Source organism: Nakaseomyces glabratus, chromosome D (assembly GCF_010111755.1).
Source record: "Nakaseomyces glabratus chromosome D, complete sequence".
NCBI lineage: Eukaryota > Fungi > Ascomycota > Saccharomycetes > Saccharomycetales > Saccharomycetaceae > Nakaseomyces > Nakaseomyces glabratus.
In genome coordinates this window covers 63,395-82,634 of record NC_088954.1, presented here as the reverse complement: position 1 = coordinate 82,634, position 19,240 = coordinate 63,395, and the positions used below count along the sequence as shown (strand labels likewise).

Genomic DNA, 19,240 nt, shown 5'->3' with positions numbered 1-19,240 from the left:
ATAATAAGCTTCAAGATATCTCTTAAGCTATAGTACTATCACTCTACTTATAATCACACGAAATAATAGTTTAATAGATTATGGATGAATATTTAAAATATACTTAATGATAATAGAAATGAAGTTATATGGATTTAGCACCCATTGACATTAATATACAATGTTAGATAATATAATTAACTATAAACATACAGATAAAATCTGTAGACTAGATTCTAAAGGGTAGATAAAGAATCAAAAAGCACGGAAATACTCTCACCATAGTGATCACGGCGAATACATTCAGCAAAGATGGCTGAAACATCAATAACAACCAGCTTTTCCGATTTTTCTATACGGTCGTTGGAGATTGGATATGTATTGGTGACAACAATCTTATCAATTACTTCAGACTCTTCCAATTCTTCCAAACAGTTACCGGTAAACAGACCATGCGTAGCGACAACATAGACCTTCTTTGCCCCACAGTTCTTGACAAGATGCTCAGCTGCACTAATCAAAGAACCTGGCCTATCGATCATGTCATCTAATATAATAGCGGAACGGTTGTTGACATTACCGACTAAAGTAATAAGTTTCTCCTTAACTGCTTCCGAAACTTCTTCCTCATCCTCAGAATCAACGGCATCGTAAGTACCCCCCAAACCATACGTGTCAGTAACAGAAGCGTCTTCTGCATCAGACTCCATAGCAACTTCATCTGCAGATTCAGGAATGAAATCTTCTTCATCATCGCCAATAACATGACCGTTCCTAATTCTTGCGGTTTGGATACCATTAGTCAAAATGATATTTTCTTCTTCATCAGGGTCATCACCTTGTCTAATAATTGGTTTGTTCTTCCTCAACAAAGATTGCTTTCTTTGTCTCAGTTGCTTCATATCCCTATGTTGGGAATAAAGATCCTTGGCACGACGACGATCAGTGTGAATCATGGCAAAGTTAATCTTCAAGACGTCAGCTAAAGCAGTGACTCTTTTTGTTCCACCTGGATTTTTTGAAACTACCACAGCTTCCTCATAGTTTTCAACATTTTCTCTGATCCAGTTAGCTAAACTTGGACCACCATATAAATTGTCAACTGGTTTAGTGAAGAAACCTTGCATTTGTGATGCATGAAGATCCATTGAGACAACGTGATCGGCTCCCGCCATGACCAAAAGATTAGCCAACATTCTAGCGGTAATGGCACCTCTATGTTTCTTCATTTTACATTGCTTGGAGTACGGGAATTGAGGGATAACAGCAGTAATTTTCTTAGCCGACCCACCTCTGCAGGCCGAAACTAAAATCAAGAGTTCCATAATGTGGTCGTTAATATTTGGGGACCCAGATTGAATCACGTAGACATCCTCGTCTCTAACCGAAACACCAATTTGGACGGAGGTTTCACCATTAGCAAACTTTTTTAGAGTGCATGGGGCAGGCTCAATGCCTAATCTCTGACAAACTAGATTTCCTAGTTCAGGATGAGAGTTACCAACAAAAACTTTGCACTTACGCATTTCTGTTAATATTATCTTGTTGGTAATAAGTCAATGTCTTAAGCTCCTCTATAAGTTGTCCTTCTTTCAATGAAGTACTTTAAGAGAGTTGGCAAATAAAAAGAAATAGGTCTTATAGCAATAAATATATTTCAAAACTCTGAAAAGTATCCTCAGGTGTACAAAACAGTAATAGCTACTTTTTTGATACCTTGTAATGTATTCTCAGTTAAAGAACTGTACTCAAAAGTGGAACAGGTTCTTGATAGAACAAAGTTAATCTTGGTTTAGAAGATGGGTAATCGCTGGTGGGTTAGACGAGAATCATTACTTTTTGACAAAACAATAAACTAATCAAAAATAAAACCCAGTATATCAAAAAGTTCAAACTCTTGCAACTAGTAGCTAAATTAAAAGGATCAATGCCTTACCATTGTAGCCATTATTGCTTAACCAATGATTGTAATCCTAATTCGGAAGGTCATCGATGAGCATCGGAATTGTTCACAATGAGAAAATTTTCAAATTTTTTCGAAATGAAAAATATTTCAGTTACTAGTTACCAGTTACCCGCAGCCACGCATGTGACTTCTGCTCTCTTTAGATGCTGAAAGTCACGTCTCCACATAGCATAGTCATAGGTATGGCCTTAGAGTCTAATTACAGAAACATTTTCACAATAGTTACAATAATCAACAAAATTTATAGTACAAAACAGTAAATGCAATTTAGTTATGCTATATAAAAGCTTGAATTTTTGTGTGAAGCGATTTAAGCTTCATATTTCTCCCAGTTATCCAGGATTTCCTTGATCCTGTCGGATCCGGTCAACTTGTAGACGTCTTCAAAGTATTCTTTGGTGATTTGGAATGGCTTGGCAGTCAAGTTAGGGATGTACTTGCCAATCAATCTGTCAACCTTCACGTTGTCCTTCATAATATTCTTGTTTAAGAAGTTCTTGAACGGCTTCACACCGTTTCTCAAGTATGAAGAGTGGAATGGGACGGAAATACCACGCAATGGGATACAAGCAAAACCTCTCTCCAATTCAATTGGTTGTGGTTTAGCAGTAGACTTTTTAGATATTTCGTCAACAATCTCAAATAGATGTTCTTCAACCTTTTCTAGAGACATCTCATCTTGCAACTTGGCAATATCAATCTTTTGGATCTTGATGAAGTTTAGTACGTTGGTCAATGTATCTAAAGCACGCAAGTCACCAGCTGCAACATATTGTTGGTTTTCAACATTGTAGTTGACAATTTCAAGTAACCATTCAGTTCTAGAACCAACCTTTTCAACTACAAATTGAAGGGCATCTTGTGTGAACGTTGGGGAAACCCTTCCTGGGTTAACTGCAATCATACCATAGTTAGATCTTCCAGCCGAATCTCTTGGAACAGCTACTTGCATGGTCATACCTCTGTAGAAGACAACTTCAACCAAGGATTCAATAGACATAACATCAGCAAGGGAGGCCAAAGCAGCATATTCACCCAAAGAGTGACCAGCAAAGGCAGCTTCCACTGGAATAACACCCTTGGCTTTCAAATCCTCAAAGGCAGCTTTTTCCATCAGAGTTAAAGCTGGTTGAGTGAATTGAGTTGCAGACAACAAACCAGTTGGTGACTTGAAAGTGTAAGAAGTAGTTGTCTCATCGATTTCTTTGAAAATCTTTTCAGCCTTTAATTCACCATCAACAATGGTTTCGAAGATCATATTTGAGTAGTTCTCTCTGATCTTTCTACCCTTTTCACCACCGAAATGAACAGTAAATTCATTTGGATTGTTCTTAACAATATTTAGGATAGAGAAACCATATGTCTCTTTGAAATGTTTATCAGCTCTGTCCCAAACTTCCTTAGCAACAGCAGATTTTTCGTAAAGATCCATACCCATACCTTGCTCTTGAGAACCCTGACCAGTGAAAACAAATGCGGAAACTGGCTGTTCAACCTCAGCTTCACCGACCAAGACAACTGTATCATTCTCGTTCTTAGTCTCAAACTTGAACAGTTTACGACCGTTAATCATACCGACATGTTGAATACTGGTTTTCAGTGGAGTATTAGGCAGGACCATGCTTGTGAATTGACAGTTGAAACCTCTAACTCTAGAAGATACACTATCAGCAGCCCAATTTTCAATCAGACCACGAACAGCAGCAGAGGAATACATACCATGTGTAATTGTTCCTGGTAGATCAGCATAAGCTGCAAAGTGACGAGAAACATGGATTGGATTCAAATCACCTGAGACTCTGGCATATGGTTCGTTAGTACTTGGTGTGTATGAATCAAGAACAGCAATAGGAATTGGATTCTCTAGATTGACTTTCTGTTCTAGCGTAGCAGCATTTCTCTTCAAAAAGTCAATTACAGGATTACCGTAGGATTCGCCAGCTTCATAGTTAACAATACCAATTTCAATCTTTTCCTTAGTTGGTAGTTCCATAAAGATAGGACCAGAACATTTGACGGAAGAAAAGATTGTTGCATCCTTGAAGGTCACTTCTGTTTCGGTTTCAAATGATAGAACCTTATTCAATAAATCAATATCTTCATCATCTAACTGGAACCACTCCTTAGAACGTAACACAGCGATGTCTTTAGCAGACTTGATGTTCATTTCATAAATTGGTTCAACAGTCTTTTGGAAAGTATTCTCAAAATCGGAGTATTTGCCTCTGTAAAAGAAAGATGATGTGACCTCCATAATTGGTTTGGAGTCCCTGCTTAAGGTTCCAACAACTTCAACGATCTTACCTGTTGGTTGGTTGACGACAGATTTGATCGAAGCAGAAGTAGAGATAATATCACCCTCTTTCAAAGGCTTAGCACCTGGAAGCATTTGATAGCCGTTGGATAAATGAACCAACTTTAACAAATCACCATCAACAGTTTCTGGGAAAATAGCTTTGATGATAGCTCTCCAGCCTACGACAATGGCAAAATCCATTGGGGCAAGAAGGTCTCTACCCGATCTTGGTACAAAATCTTCACAATTGTTACCAATAGCGTGGGTGAATTCTTGGATATCTTGTTTAGTGATCTTAAAATCACTACCTTTAATTTCCTTTCTTGGATCAAACTTCAAGTTGAATGGTTCACCAATCCATAATTTCCAATACATCTCCTTAATTCTTTGGTTTCTGTCCTCCATAACTTCTGAAATTGGAGCAAAACCGTCTTCAATGTTATACTTGTACAACAATGGCAAAACAACAGGTTTTCCATCCATTGTTCTGTTCTCAATCATGTCCATTTCAATTAAATCTTTTTGGATTAACTTCAAAACAGCTGTCTTCTTTAGTTCACCTTGAACCATTTCCTTCAATGTAATAACACATTTTTCTTCATTGTTGGCGTTGGTAATCTCAACAAACATGTGCTTACTTGGTTTGAAAACCTTTCTTGCTGGATTTTCGGTGTAAGATGACCCTTGAACCAATCTATCAGTAGAGAAGAACGCATGTCTCCAGTTTCTCTTAGAACCTGAAAGTAGCTTGAACCAGTAGGCTTCATCCTTGATGGTAGAAGCATCCAATACTAAAGTGTCTTCATCTTTGACAATTTCTGTGTTATTGATCTCTACAGGATCTTCACCACCAAAGTATTCAACTACAGGGATTTTGGATGAATCGCCACCATAATAGTCCTTCAATAGCATATCAATATGGCCGTTGTGGATACCATCCAGTATATCTTGGATTGGTTCATCGACCTTAGTGGTGTATTGAGCACTCACTGGACCATGTAAAATACATGTTCTTTGAACATCTTCATCAACAACGGCTTCTAAATGCTCAGATTGCCATAAAGAGTCCTTCTTGAAGAAAAATTCAAACCTCTGGTCCAAGACAGGAACAAACGGAACTGGCTTTTGCATTGGATTTTGACAAAGAGCTAAGAAATAGTCAACATCTTGAGCATTTAAGTATTGATCCTTAGCACATGGGTATGCATCAAAGACCAGCTTGATGGCCTCGTCTGGCTTTTCCAAAATCGCATAAGATTGAATAACAGATGATGTTTTTTGAGTGGTGAAACGCTCTTCCACACGTCTCAAGAAGTCACCTGTGAAGTTTCTCAAAGTAATATCAATCCAGGAGTTTGTCTTTCTGATATACATTAACTCAACTAATCTCTTGGCGACTTCCTCATATGTCATACTAGTCAAATCACGAGCTTCACCATTCACTGTAGCAAACCAAGGCTTTTGAGAGACACTGTTTAACTTTTCAATGATGTAGTCTCTCTTAGCATCTAAAGCAGCTTGAAGCTTATTCTTGGGTAGAGTGAAAATAGTGTCATCCATTTCCTTCCAGAACAAAACACCACGGGTAGCAATTTTGTGGATTGGTTCACCCATCTCTGAACGAACAGTTATAATACCACCAGTTGGCTTCTTGTATGTCTGCTCCCATTGGTTGTCAGGGACACCTACACAGTCAACAATCAATTTCTTAGCTGCTAGAGAAGTCTTTGCTTCCTTTGCTACCATAACACGAGAACCAAACAGTAAACCATCAAATGGCATAGGTGGATAGTTCATTTTTGCAGACCATTCACCTGTTAAGTATGGGTAAGTATCTTCAGCAGCACCAAAACCAGAACCTGCAATTAATATGATATTCTTGCATCTTCTTAGCTTAGAATACATTTGAAGCATAGGTTGATGAAAGTCTTCAAAAGAATGGTGACCACCACCTCTACCACCAGTCCATTGCAGTACGATAGGGAAGTTTGGATGAGCTTTTGCAATGTTGATACATTGAGAAATAGCATCAATAGAACCAGGTTTTAGACCTAGATGTGTCAAACCCAGAGTTTCTATGTATTCTGTGGCAACTTCTAGAGATGGAACACCGGCACCAATTGTTAAGGATTGTATAGGATATCCTCTTTCCCTTAGTTCCTTTATCAATGGAATACCCCACTGTAGCATTCTTGGGTTGACATAAATTAGATTGATACCTAAACTGTAACCCTTCTTTATTTGGGATACAACTTCATCAATAGCCTGGGTCATATGTCCAGGAGAGAAATAACCACCACCAGCCAGTTCAATAGTGTAACCTGCATTAATAGTAGCAGCAACAAAATCAGGCGAAACAGTAGTTGGTGTCATACCAGGAATCAATAGTGGAGGTCTACCAATCATCTTTGAGAACTTAGTGTCAACATATACCTTACCTGCCTTAGTCTTAACTAGCTTAGGACAGAATTCCTTCAACCAGTTTGGATTTTGCTTAACACTGTTGCTTGCAACTTCAAATATCTCTTGCTTAAAACCATAGTCATCATCTGGATTAATATCTAGGGTACCAGCTACAATAACACGAACACCAGTACCATCTTTATTACGGTGAGTCAAGACACCCAAACCTGATGTGCCACCAGGGCCGAAATCAAGAATATGGGTAGCTTCGAATTTAGTCGATGTTTCCCAGTTAACAGGTAATCTGATAATGCAATCGGTAATTCTCTGGACAATTGATCCAGAGTTATCTCTCAAATCGGAGCCATCGAATGTGTCATATACAGGAATTTTCAAATCCTTGGCAGAAAACTCAACATTAAATGCCTTTAGATTGTCAATAATTGCTTCGTTAGCTGGTTCCAACAGATGAGAATGGAATGGTGATGCAACAGGTAAGAATCTGTTGGAAAATCTTAGCTTTCTCTCACTGTATGGAATTCTTGATTGATCAAGACCACTTGGTTCTTTAGCCTTTCTCAGAGTCAAGTTTAGACCGTATAGGGATTGTGGGGGACCCGATACAACTAGGTTTCTAGCACCGTTAACTAAAGAAATGACGATATGCTTCTCAGCTGGTAAATGGCTGTTCGTCTTATCCACATATTCTTGAACTTGTTCTTTGGTTAGGTTAGAGATGGTTAACATAGGAGATGGAACACCTTCACCATTCTCTAGAGAATCTTGTAGAATAGAAGGTGGTAGAGAGGTTTTTGGGTAAGCCAAGTAACAATGCACACCGATGAAGAACAGTAAAGTGATGGCCTTTTCGAAAGATTTGAAGAAAGCATCCCAAGAGTCAGCCTCGGCAATGGATACAGCTGCCACTAGACCTTGAGAATGACCAGTAGCACCTTGAATCTTGCTTCTCAATTCTCCTGGGGTAACGTTTAATAGTCTTGCAGTCAACGCATAATGAGTGAGCTGTATAACACCAATTAATGGACAAGAGATTGGAATAGACAACAGGTAGTCGTTCTCTGGGGTAGCGTTAGGGTATTTCAACCAGTGCTTAACATCTAAACCTTGAGTGAAGATCTTTTCCATATCCTGGGAAGAGTTTTTCAGTAAGTTGTTTAGTGTCTTAGAGACAAAATCTAGGATATCTTCTATTAGGTAGCTGTATGTTTGGTATAAGTCACGCAGTTCTTCGAAGTAGTCGTCGGTGTTACCTTGGCCACCGAAGATGGCGTAAATTTTGGTGATATCGCTACCGAACAATGCAGAGTTTATCTTGTTTTGACTATTCTGGACAGTGATGACACCAAGCTTGTGCAAAAGCACTTTGGCGTTTAAGTAGTTCTTCACCAATTCCTTAACTTTTGGTAATGTGGTTGGGAACACTTCTTGCTTGTTATTCGTGTTGTTCTCCACAGCTTCTACTTGTTCTTCCAGAGCGATATCATTGTCCTGGAGTAACTTAGCTGCCAAAGTGTGAATATCGTTACCGTTCAAATAAGAGCTCTCGAAGTCCTTGAAAGTCAACTCTAGTATCGAGGTAATTTTCTTCTGCTGGGATTCATCAGAACCAGCGGTGTCGATCAAAGACGTGACGTAGCCGATGAACTTACCCAACAACTCCACTGGAGAAGTAGGCTCTTCGTCACTTTGGAAATCTTCCGATGGTTGCTGATGGTTAGGTAATTCTAGTTTCAAGAACTGGTCGTTCAATTGAGACACTAAAAAAAATTGAGAGATTGGAATAACCAATGTATGCTCAATTGAGCCATATGATATCGTGAAAGGTCTAGTATCCATTGCTATTGGTTAGTTACTTTCTTATCTAATTTCCTTTCAGGATATGTCCAGTACCTTTCCCCAGAATGAAATTTCTTTATCTTTTTTTTAGTTGTCAGAGAACTAAAATATTCTATAAATCTATAATCTTTAGTAAGGAGACTTAAGGCTATGGTTTTCCTTTGTAGTTATAATCTATCACAGATTCTGTATTTAGAGAGAATTATTTTGGGAATTTGCCAAAAGGATAGCTCTTTATTTGTATAACTGGAGATAGGGGGATTGGGAGTCACTTATATCTGATTCGATTGGTAAATACAATAGCATGTGAAAAAAAAATGAGAAGTTTAAGATCTATCAAGTTTATATAAGAAATTTTTTTTTTATTTTTTTAGGTTTTTTTTTTCTTTCCTTGGTTTTTGTCGGGTTGTCGACGTTCCTGGAGCAAGCGACGAGAGGCAACCCATTCAATTGATTAAAAATAAAATCAGATTGAAACGTTAAAGAAAATATAATCCAGAAAATAAAATAAAGGACTGGAAAGAGAGAACTATAAGAGAGAACTATGGGATGGCTCTTTCTACTGCGATCCTCGCTCGCTTTGTCCAAGTACTATACTCTCCACTCTATTACGTTAGAGAGTGTGAAGCACAAAGTGAAAATTCAACAACGACCTGCCAGGTTCGCAGTACCCGTAGCAATCGCAAGTTGATAGGGTAGGGCTACTGTATAGTGTGAGTGGTGAGTGTGATAGCGAGAGCAGTGCGATTCAACAACCTTTCCATTGGTTTCGTCCCATGTCAACCCTCTCTCTCTCTCTCTGGTCGCTCTTCCACTCACTTGGCTTAGTGTGAGTGAGTTCTGCTTCCCTAGAAGGACCACTCTCGCAGCTATCTCTTGCTTTTGGCATGTTGAGGAAGATACTGACGCGTAGTTCTCTGAAACTGAAAGAGAGCCTTGACAAGACACACAAGACACCCTTGGGTTTTGACATGTGAAAAAAAATTTTTTTTTCACATGTCTTGCCATCTTTGGAGATTTCCTCATGGATTTCTACGTGCTTCTCTGCCTCAGGCCCACAGAGATTTGCCATTTTTCCCATTCCTTGAACCACCGGTACGTGGGATGTTGAGGCAGGGCTTCGGGTACGTTGCTTTAGGTAGTGCGTGTCTCTGTCTGTGTCTGTGTGTGTGTTAAGTGTTTCTCCGAGCCTTTTGGCCTTCTACGACTTCTCTACCCGGGTTATCTGGCAGTAGCTAAAATACCTCTTTCGCGAGGTTCGTTAGTGTTCCCACTCCGTTTTCACTACTCTCTTGTCGTAGCCCCTAAAATTGCTGGGGCAGTGGAGATTTCCCCTCCAGCTCTGAGAGGACATTACGTGTAGAGAGCCTGCACAGCTGGAACCAAGCACAGCATTTAACCGGCTTACCTCCATGTGAAGTTCCTTTCTCTTCGTTGTGGTGCTGGGGGGCAAGTAGCTAAGATATTACTATACGACACCTCTTCAGTAGATGGACCCGGCACTGTCCTTTCAGTGTTGGATTGTGCGAAACTTGTAAATTGCTTGCGCCTACTTTTTCTCTTGACGGGTTACCCGGTTTTTGGTCTGCCTGTCAACTATGTTCAATAATTTTGTTCAACAAAAATTGGGAAGCGCATTCTGTTGTTCGTCACCGATAAAATCTTCCTGGGATCTCTACCTGGGATCTCTCCCCGCCCCCCTACCACCGTCTGGGGAAGCATATTAGCAGTTGCGGACAACACAGATATGGATTGTTTTCGTTCATTATTTTTTGGCGTGGAATCCTTTCCTGGCGGCTGCATTTTTCGGCTTTTTGTTGGGTTTTTTCACACTTCCAGTGACAAAGGGCAAGGGGGGGGCCTTGGTAGGATCTCTCGAGGTTGATACTCCCCTGCATGACGTATATTAGTCCTCACCGATGTTGAGTTGTTGAGATTCACACCGACTCTGGACTAGAACTAGACATTCCCTTTTCTTGGCCCATCGTGTTCTCTGTTCTGGGATGCCTGATTCGGGTCTAGGTCCTACACAAGTACTGTGCTGATCTTTGTATCTTTGTATCTTTGTATCTTTGTATCATTGGCACTGCAGGTACTTCGATGCACATAGTATTCACAATATACACTAGTATTACACGAAAACAGTTACTTAGATTGAAAGTCCGATGATGAATTTCTTCATCGATAAATAGAGTCTGCACTGTAGAATGTGTGCGTGTGGGGGGGAGAGAGAGTGGAAGTTGCAAACCGATAAATGTTTTGATGATATGAAAGACAAAAAAAATTAAAAATAAACTAAAAAGAAAGACATTGGAAGTTGCAAGACTTGCAGTTCTGGAGTTCAAACGGTTGAATATCACTACCCCCCTCCTAAGAATCACGGCTGCGTCTCCCTAGAATAGCCGATGCAGGGTTGAGCTGGTTCTGCTCGATTGCAAAACTTGAAGCATCGCCGATCTCCATCCCAAAATTCATATCATCTAAATCATCGCAGTTGCCGGTATTACCGATAACTGGCGTATCGCTATTAGAATTCTCAAATCGCTGGTCGGACTGTGCGATGTTTGTAGGATACATACCATTCGTTGAGTTCATGCTGTTTAAAAGTGTGCTCATAGATGTAGGTTCTCCTGGCTGTTCGTTCATCCCAGCATTATCTGATGACAATACCTCTTCCTCTTGCGCACTGTGCTCAATACTCAATGCCAGCTGATTGTGACAGTTCTCTATCAGATCATCACCACGGTTCAGTCCAAAATTGTCAAATGTAAACAGCTGCTCTATCTCCTCACTGTAATATCTATCAAAACTGGAATATTTCGGCCTCAGCACTAACTCAACACTCGAAAGCGTATACATCGGCAGCTCTTCAGAAACACCTCTACTGGAGCCCTCATGGCCTGCATTGAGTTCGTTACCACCATTAAGGACAGTGCCACCATATATATCAGTGTCACGTGATTTATCGCTGCCGAATAGTTCGTCTATGATCTTGTCCCTGCAGACACTCACGACCAACTCTAGTCGATGTCCATCACGACCTTCGTAGTTGATCCTTGAGCCATGATATATTATACTACTATTCGGTATCTCTACACCTTTGTTAATATCAGGATGTTTGATCCAGAGCATTAACCGCCCTTCAAGGATGTAAACCTCTACTTCTACCTCTTCACCTCTGTCTATGTCTCTTAACAGAAACTCTCTCCCACCACCATATAGAATCAACTTGCCTTCTTTATCATCATAGAGCTCGTTGTTGACCAGCACCTTCGGTTGCTCTAACTGATATCTTTTCCACGGTATCACATGTTCAAGTGTAGGCTTGAAGAACACAAGCTTGCTTTCAGACATCCCAACTGGAAAGAATCTCTATACAAACTTCGGTGAGAATGAATTAGCGAAGATAATACACTATTGTCAACACAGTAGCCCTTAGTGTGCCCATATATGGCAAATCCACATTGTATTCCGTTTTCTTTGTTCTTAAACAGCTTAGATTTTCAAAATTTTCGGCATTGCACTGTAAATTATCTTAAACAATGGAATTTTTTTTCACTTGTAATGTTAGGGGATGCAAACTGCTCCTTTGATGAACCACCTTCAAAACGAGCACGTAGAGTCCCTGACACTACGGTGAATAAAGGGATAAGAATAAATAGATATTCATGATATGGATGTCTAAATAAGGCATGAAATAATGTACATATGTAAGTTGCATGTATTGGTCAGATACATATAACTAAATGATTATTTGTACTCAAATATGACTCGGGCTTCGATCAATTATTCCTGAAGCTTTCTACTCCATTGCGATGGTCATTACAGTCAGAAGAACCGGATGAGGGCTCCATTGCATCTCATATATTGTCATGGTTCTCTGAGTTGATGTATATAATATCAGCAGTTTGGTCAAACCCATTGAATGGCGTGGCCGCACTGGAGGTGTAGGCACCCAATCTTGGGAAGTAGAGCCAGTCTCCTACCACTAGGTCATGCTTCATGTAATACTCCTTGGTAATACAGTCTAGACCGTCACAAGTAGGTCCCCACATAGAAACTTTGTATGGGCAAGTTGTGATTGGGTTTGGTGAAGTAGAATCAAAATCATCATAATGATAATTGTTATCATGCCATAGAGTTCTTGGTGTTGGTTCCTGATGGTCAAAAAGAATACAGTTCATGTTTCCATAAACACCGTCGTTGACATAAATCATTGATTCAGCTTCATTTAACTTTCTCTTAGCAATAACATTTGCTGACAATGTGAAGGCAGAAGCTACGAGATATCTGCCTGGTTCTGCAATAATGTCTACCTTGCTTGACTCTGGGAAATATTCGTCCAATGCCAGTCTTAGAACAGCACTGGATTCCTTAAATGATTCTAATTGGAAGCCACCACCAACATCAAGTGTCTTAAGTTCAGGAAGACCATAGTCGTTGACTGCTTTATCAAAGACGATTCTAGCATCTCTGACAGCTTTATATAAACTTGAGAAATCTGAAGCACCAGAACCAACATGGAAAGAAACACCTACCAGGTTTAGACCCAGTGTTTTGATGCATTCCAATAAGGAGTCGACTCTTTCCATTTCACATCCATACTTGGTAGATAAACGGCATTGTGCTGTAGAATCATCAGTTGCAATCCGCAGGAATAGTTGAGATTCAGGATGAAACTTTTTAATCTTATGAAGTTCTTCAACGTTATCGAACGTGGACTTCATAACTTTGTTCGTGGCAGCATATCTAATGAAAGAAGCTGCTTTGCATGGGTTTGCGTAAATGATCCTTTCTGGGTTGACGTCCATTGATAAGACCTTGTCTATCTCCAATTTAGAGGCACAATCGAAGTTAGCTCCGAGGTCAGCCAATTTTCTTATTATCTTCAAATCTGGGTTACACTTGACAGCGTAAAATGGCTGAACTCTTGGTAGTTCTTTCCACCAGTTAGCGTACAATCTTTCAATTTCACCTAGGTCGCATACAAAGAAAGAGTTTTCTTCACCTGGTTCACAAGTCTCATTGTTGATATCATCGACCCTCTTCTTCAACGCGTTGTATATCTCTAAGTGAGCTTCATTGTGAGGCAGCTTACTGATCTCAGGGTCATTCTTCAACTTATAGAAAAGTTGTTCCAAATATGTGTCGACATTGTCCTCATGTGATTTTTTCTCCTCCTTTGCAGGATAATCAACCAAAGTGGTAGTGGAAGCAAATAAATTCTTAGCAATTTCAGGTTGAGAAGCCATTTTGTATTATCTCTCTTTTGTATTATTATTACTATTTTATGGTATTTTAACCTTTCTCTAATGAAATGGGTTTATCACACAAACAGTTTCTTTCAATTTACTAATCTAAAACTTATTCCTTTTTATTATTAATTTTTTTTTTAAGCCCAAGTTAAAACTTCTAGTTCAGTTGAATGAATTAAATAATTTTCACAAAGGGTCAGAAATAAATAACTCTTATACTTCACAAATTAAAGAAAATTGAGGGAAGTAATGCAATTCCAAGACTTTGATTGATCTGACTTGCTTTCTGCCTTAGTATCTTGTCTTTTTTGCTACCAACACAGCAATCTGATATTTATGGATAGAATCTTTTTTACTTATTCCACTATTCTATTATATATTTGAAGTATATGTCAATCCAAAACAAAACTACTACTAGTGCTTTTATTTTAAATATTAATTTTAATTTTTTTTTTATCATTTTTTTCGCAAAAAGCAATCAAATTTTCAGTGAATTTTTCTTTCAAGAGCTCATCTCGAATTCTAACAGGTCCATGGTTTCCCACCCCCCTCGAATTACCAAACGTATGCGAGTGAGAAAGCCCCCCATTCAAAAGAAGGCCTTCTGAAATCCTTTCTTCGGCTTTTCAATCCTCGCAATTCTCCCCCCCCTCTTTATCTAAGAAAGGTCAGTAGATATCCAGGCATGGAATCCCCCATGAAGGCCTTTATTCTGTCCTGCCAGGGCACTGCAATATCGATTTCTATCTCGTCGCTGTCTAGTCTTATTCAAACTGCCTCGTAGCTTCCACTTGCAGACACTCCCCCTTCTAAGAACTTCTCTTACAACGAGGGTAAAAAGAAAAAGAAAGAAATGTGAAACTTTACCCGGCAGATCTCCCCGCTAACTGACGCTACTGATGAGAAATGATATCATCGTCTCTTCAACTCCCCCTTAGCACTAACCCTCTCCGAAATACACAAACCGGTATTTAGTAGGGGGGGGGTGTCTCTGCCCCCATGCAAAGAGAGCGCAATCCTTGACTTCTTCCCTGGAAAAACTAGCCGGGTAAGATTATTTTGCTTTCTAACAACTTGCACGTATGCCGTTATAGGTTACTAACGTGATTATGGTGGGTATGGGACCAACGCAAGGAGTGTGTCCCTTTTATGTTTTTGTATAAATCTCTGTATCAGAACCAAATAGTTCGGAAAAGTTGGGACTTGATGTTATTAGAATTGAAATATGTTAATGATCATTAATATTATTAAGGCCTCTTTATGTAAAAATAAAATATATGTAGAATAAGTTAAATGTAATATGATATAAAAATAAAATAAAATAAAATGTCAAGACTTGCGTTAGTGCCTTTGAGCACACACAGTGTGCATTTAAAAAAGTCATAAAGCAGTAATAGAAAATCTACTTGTATAATTGAGTACAATGTATTATAAGAATACCACCAAAATTCTCTAAATTACATTTCGCTCAACACTTACAAGTAAATTTTCTATTCTGCTTTGTTGTGTAGAAATAAATTTTTTGTTACTTTATCAGGAGATCAACTCCCATCTCAAATTGTATTGGAATAGCCATTAGGCCATACCATAAGAATTCTGTTTTGACTTTTCTTTCTATAGATACCTGTATCCACATAGAAAAAAGAAGCGAAATGTCTTATCTTACCAATTACTGGCTTATGCATGTTATATTAGATTCGATTTCTTAGCGTGTCTCAGTTATGTGGTTACAGAACAGACATTTGTAGCCTTCTACTTCACGTTGAAGTTGTGTGTTGTACTCCTTTTCCAATCCCTGTGATTTCATTATATTTAGTTCACCCTTGGTTGGAATTTTCCGACAACCGTCGTTTAGACAACGAGTCCTCGTCTTCTTGTAACGCAATCCACAAGAGTTACATAATTGCTCAGTCTTCTTACCAGACCAGGATGGTCTCCAACATGGCGAATCACTAGAGTTACACGAAACACACTTCCTTAGATGATACGCACCATTCTTAGGACTGTTGCTTCCGCTTTTACTCTTTGCACCATGGCTAGCAGTTGGAGTGCTTGTGACACTGGTAAACGTTGGGTTCGACTTGCGTCTCTTGGGAGAATTAGAGCCCCCCGATATTTTCTTGCTACTATAATAGTGTTTAGGTGAAGTTGTAACCGAAATGGACGTCGTATGGGCACCAATACTATTAAATGTAGCACTATTTGGAGACTCTGTCGAGGATTGTCCGTATTTTAAAGCGGGTGTACTAAATACACTAGCGCTATTGACGTTGTAATTGCTGTTATCCGAATTCTGGAATGTATTTTTGTAAATTGGAGTTTGTTGAGTTGGCGTAGATGGTCTAATTGGGGACCTTGATCTCGAACGAGAAGAATTTATTTTTTGTTTTTGATTATATTCCCTTGGCGTCGATGGTTGTACAAATGTAGTGAACCTTGTAGGGGAGCGTGATAAGCTTCGTTTGCTTGACTTTGGACTGCTACTTGCACTGGAGGAGCTGGAATTGGACGATATTGATTCAAGCTTTGAGGCTATTTGCGTAGATATGCCGCTTACAATCACAGAGGACATTGGCCTTCCAGGCTTTGAAACTTTAAAACCACTTTTAGAGTTAATTGAAAGCACATCCCTGTTGTCCAATAATTTCTTAATTTGAAGAGCCTTAAAGCTATTTGTTTTTTTATGGCGGCCAGGTGAAGATTGATAGTAAGTCTCCATTTGTTTCATTTTTACGGTTTGCACCAGCCTCTCGCTGATGATCGGTGTGAAATCCTTAAGATCATCACCGGGTGTTTTAGGTGTCAAATTATAGGTAACACTTTGAAGTTTCGAACTAGATGTGTTGGAGTTTTGTCTCCTCTTGGAAACACTTGGGCTCATAGGCGGAGTTACTGGAGCTTCATAGCTCCAAGGAGAATTTGATAAACTCTCGAATTGATCCTTAGCATTTAATAATGAAGGGATTTTTGGCATATTAGGATTTTTCGTGCTCTCAGGATGACTCCTCAACTGACTGATTGGGAATTGAGTTCTAACTTTTGCAACTTCTTCTTGAACCTTGACATAATCTTCATAGGATTTTTCCTTACACCAGCTAATCACATTTTGTCTCCAAGCACCATTGATTTTCGCAGTGTCTGGATAGAGTTTAGAATGCTCCTGTAGTGAACGATCAGGTAACAATTGTAAATGTCTAAGCGATGGCAGAATAGTTCCGCTTTTAACGCTAGAAATGTGCGTCGTACTATTGCCGGAATAGTGATCAGATAAGGAATTTGTAGTTTCCTGGAAGGTTGGTGAGCACGATATGTTTGGAATGCTTGCGGCTCTTAGTGAAGGTAAGTGAGAAAATTGGGCTGTGCTTCCTACCATTCTATTTTCTAAGCCAGCAGGGGACGTCGATGGTGTAATGATAGACACATAGTTGCTGGTGCTAAAATGGTGAGGCGAAGCTGGGGCTGTATTTGATTTTCTGTATGGAAATTCAATTTGTGGACCAAATGAAGAAGATCTAGCCTGATAGCTAATTGATTCCCTGGGCAAATCAGTAGCGGTAATATTTGCTAATCCGGTTTTACCTACATTTAGAGATAATCTGCTAGTGGAAGGAATAGGCGATGAGAAGTAAGAATAATTTTTGGAGATGGGGCTAGTGTGTGCATTAGATTGCAAGCGAAAGCCTTGATTGGATGAGTGAGATGGTGACCTCAATGCTTCACTATTTTCCATTAGGGCAGCATGTCTTTCTGAACCAGCAGAAGAAATGTACGATGATCTGTTTGCAGATGAAAATGAAGTTTTACCTAAAATAGGCACTGGTAACTCATTCAATGGGAGCGACATATAAATTACACCTCCAGTAAAATAGTTTTATCTTGATGAATGTTGTAATTGATTAACTTAAATTTAAAGAAAGGGTTCAAACGAATGTATTATTATTTGCGTTTTTTTTTGGGTCCAAAGACAAAAGAATGAATGAATTTCAATGGTAAGGATTAATAATGAATGAATGAAGATTAGTCTTTGGCTTGATTTTTCTATTGATTATAGCTTTTTGTGTACTTAAAATGATTGAAAATTTGGTCAGATCAAAAACTTGAAGTATTTATGGGCCGATATTAAAATGAATGAAATGAGTGAGTGATAAATTTTCAGTTTTTTTAATCCTGATACCAATTGATTGTTAAGTACAAGCGTTTTTTATTCCTGTTATTCTTGGTTTTTCTATTGAGGAGTATAAATATATATAATATAATAATAATAGCATGAAAGAAAAAATAATTAAGGTATGTATTAAATCAGATCAAGAAAAAAAAAATTGAATCAAAAGGTCTTACGAGATAGATCAAAGCAGATAGTCATAGCACAAATTTGAAAGGTTTACATATAAAACCGTGATGCTTATATAGTATCATTGCGACTGCTGGTATAATATATTGCTAATTCCTAAAATAGAAAGACCAGCATTTTTTTTAGTATTTCTGTTTTTTCCTATATTAGAATAGTAATGCAATTAGGAAAGCTTGTGGAAGGTGGATCAAGGAATTATGCAGCTCATTTTTTTTTTTTTCATTCAATTAATTTGTCTTTATTCATGAACGTCATTTAACAAGAAATAAAGCGAGCCTACGCAACTGAGTTATCCTTCCCATTTTGGAACCAGCCTTTCCAAATATTGAATAACACAACTCGTATTTGCCCACCGTTTTTCGGTGAATGCCAATGGTAACTAGGATTTTCTTTTCTGAAAAGGAATGACACAAGACTCGATACTCTGAGTCTAGTATTCATCCGCAAGCTCTGCTTGATCTCTGTGTATCTATGAGAGATAGACTCAATTCAGATTTTATTTTCTTTAAAATGTTGATCAGCTTCCTACAAATAATCACACTAGAAGATAATGAACAGAATACTGTCTATAAAACTAACGCATATACAACTGCCAAATCTCGAGGCCCACAGAGGCACTACTAGCGATAGTTCTGTCTTCGAGAAGTCAGTGGGTGCTCGAGTGTTCTGGTTATCGTCTTGCTTCAAGGGATCTGATCCCCATGTAAATATCCCTTTTGGGACTACTCAAAAGCTGATGTTGAATCAGCGTACGTTCCACCTGAGCTACTACTTGCTTCAGTGAATCTCAACCAAAATGGATATTGCTACAAGAACCCCGGAGATGGTATTAGAACAAATTAGCCCAATCACTAAGGCGTACCGAAGAACCAGCACTTCCCACTACCTAGATTTCTACTACAGACAGATCATATAGTGGAAAAAAAATACAGATGGCTGGGTTCTCTTGTAAATATGGTACAATAGAAAATCTAATCACATTTCCTAAATGGGTAATTGGTCAACTACTTACTTTTCCGAAAAGGGAAATACCGTGTCTTAGCCCACTTCGATTGTGACGAAAAGGAAAATTGCTTAGGGCATCGTACTTGATTTTGGACAAGTTGTGATTGCTCTTGCGAATTCCAATAACA

General features: G+C 38.9%; 5 protein-coding genes across 5 annotated transcripts; all 5 read right to left on the bottom strand.

Annotated features, from left to right (window-relative positions):
- Positions 1-215: 215 nt before the first annotated feature.
- On the bottom strand, positions 216-1,505 carry PRS1 (ribose phosphate diphosphokinase subunit PRS1; the record flags this gene model as incomplete). Its single annotated transcript, XM_445437.1, has 1 exon — positions 216-1,505. One exon carries the CDS (start codon positions 1,503-1,505, stop codon positions 216-218), a length of 1,290 nt encoding a protein of 429 aa, XP_445437.1.
- A 750-nt stretch (positions 1,506-2,255) lies between these two features.
- Positions 2,256-8,501, bottom strand: FAS1 (tetrafunctional fatty acid synthase subunit FAS1; the record flags this gene model as incomplete). The annotated part of the gene is made up of 1 exon (XM_445436.1): positions 2,256-8,501. The coding sequence occupies one exon, from the start codon at positions 8,499-8,501 to the stop codon at positions 2,256-2,258; it is 6,246 nt and encodes a 2,081-aa protein (XP_445436.1).
- A 2,370-nt stretch (positions 8,502-10,871) lies between these two features.
- Positions 10,872-11,855, bottom strand: LOT5 (Lot5p; the record flags this gene model as incomplete). Its single annotated transcript, XM_445435.1, has 1 exon — positions 10,872-11,855. One exon carries the CDS (start codon positions 11,853-11,855, stop codon positions 10,872-10,874), a length of 984 nt encoding a protein of 327 aa, XP_445435.1.
- A 506-nt stretch (positions 11,856-12,361) lies between these two features.
- On the bottom strand, positions 12,362-13,753 carry SPE1 (ornithine decarboxylase SPE1; the record flags this gene model as incomplete). The annotated part of the gene is made up of 1 exon (XM_445434.1): positions 12,362-13,753. One exon carries the CDS (start codon positions 13,751-13,753, stop codon positions 12,362-12,364), a length of 1,392 nt encoding a protein of 463 aa, XP_445434.1.
- A 1,708-nt stretch (positions 13,754-15,461) lies between these two features.
- Positions 15,462-17,600, bottom strand: ASH1 (DNA-binding transcription repressor ASH1; the record flags this gene model as incomplete). The annotated part of the gene is made up of 1 exon (XM_445433.1): positions 15,462-17,600. The coding sequence occupies one exon, from the start codon at positions 17,598-17,600 to the stop codon at positions 15,462-15,464; it is 2,139 nt and encodes a 712-aa protein (XP_445433.1).
- Positions 17,601-19,240: the final 1,640 nt, after the last annotated feature.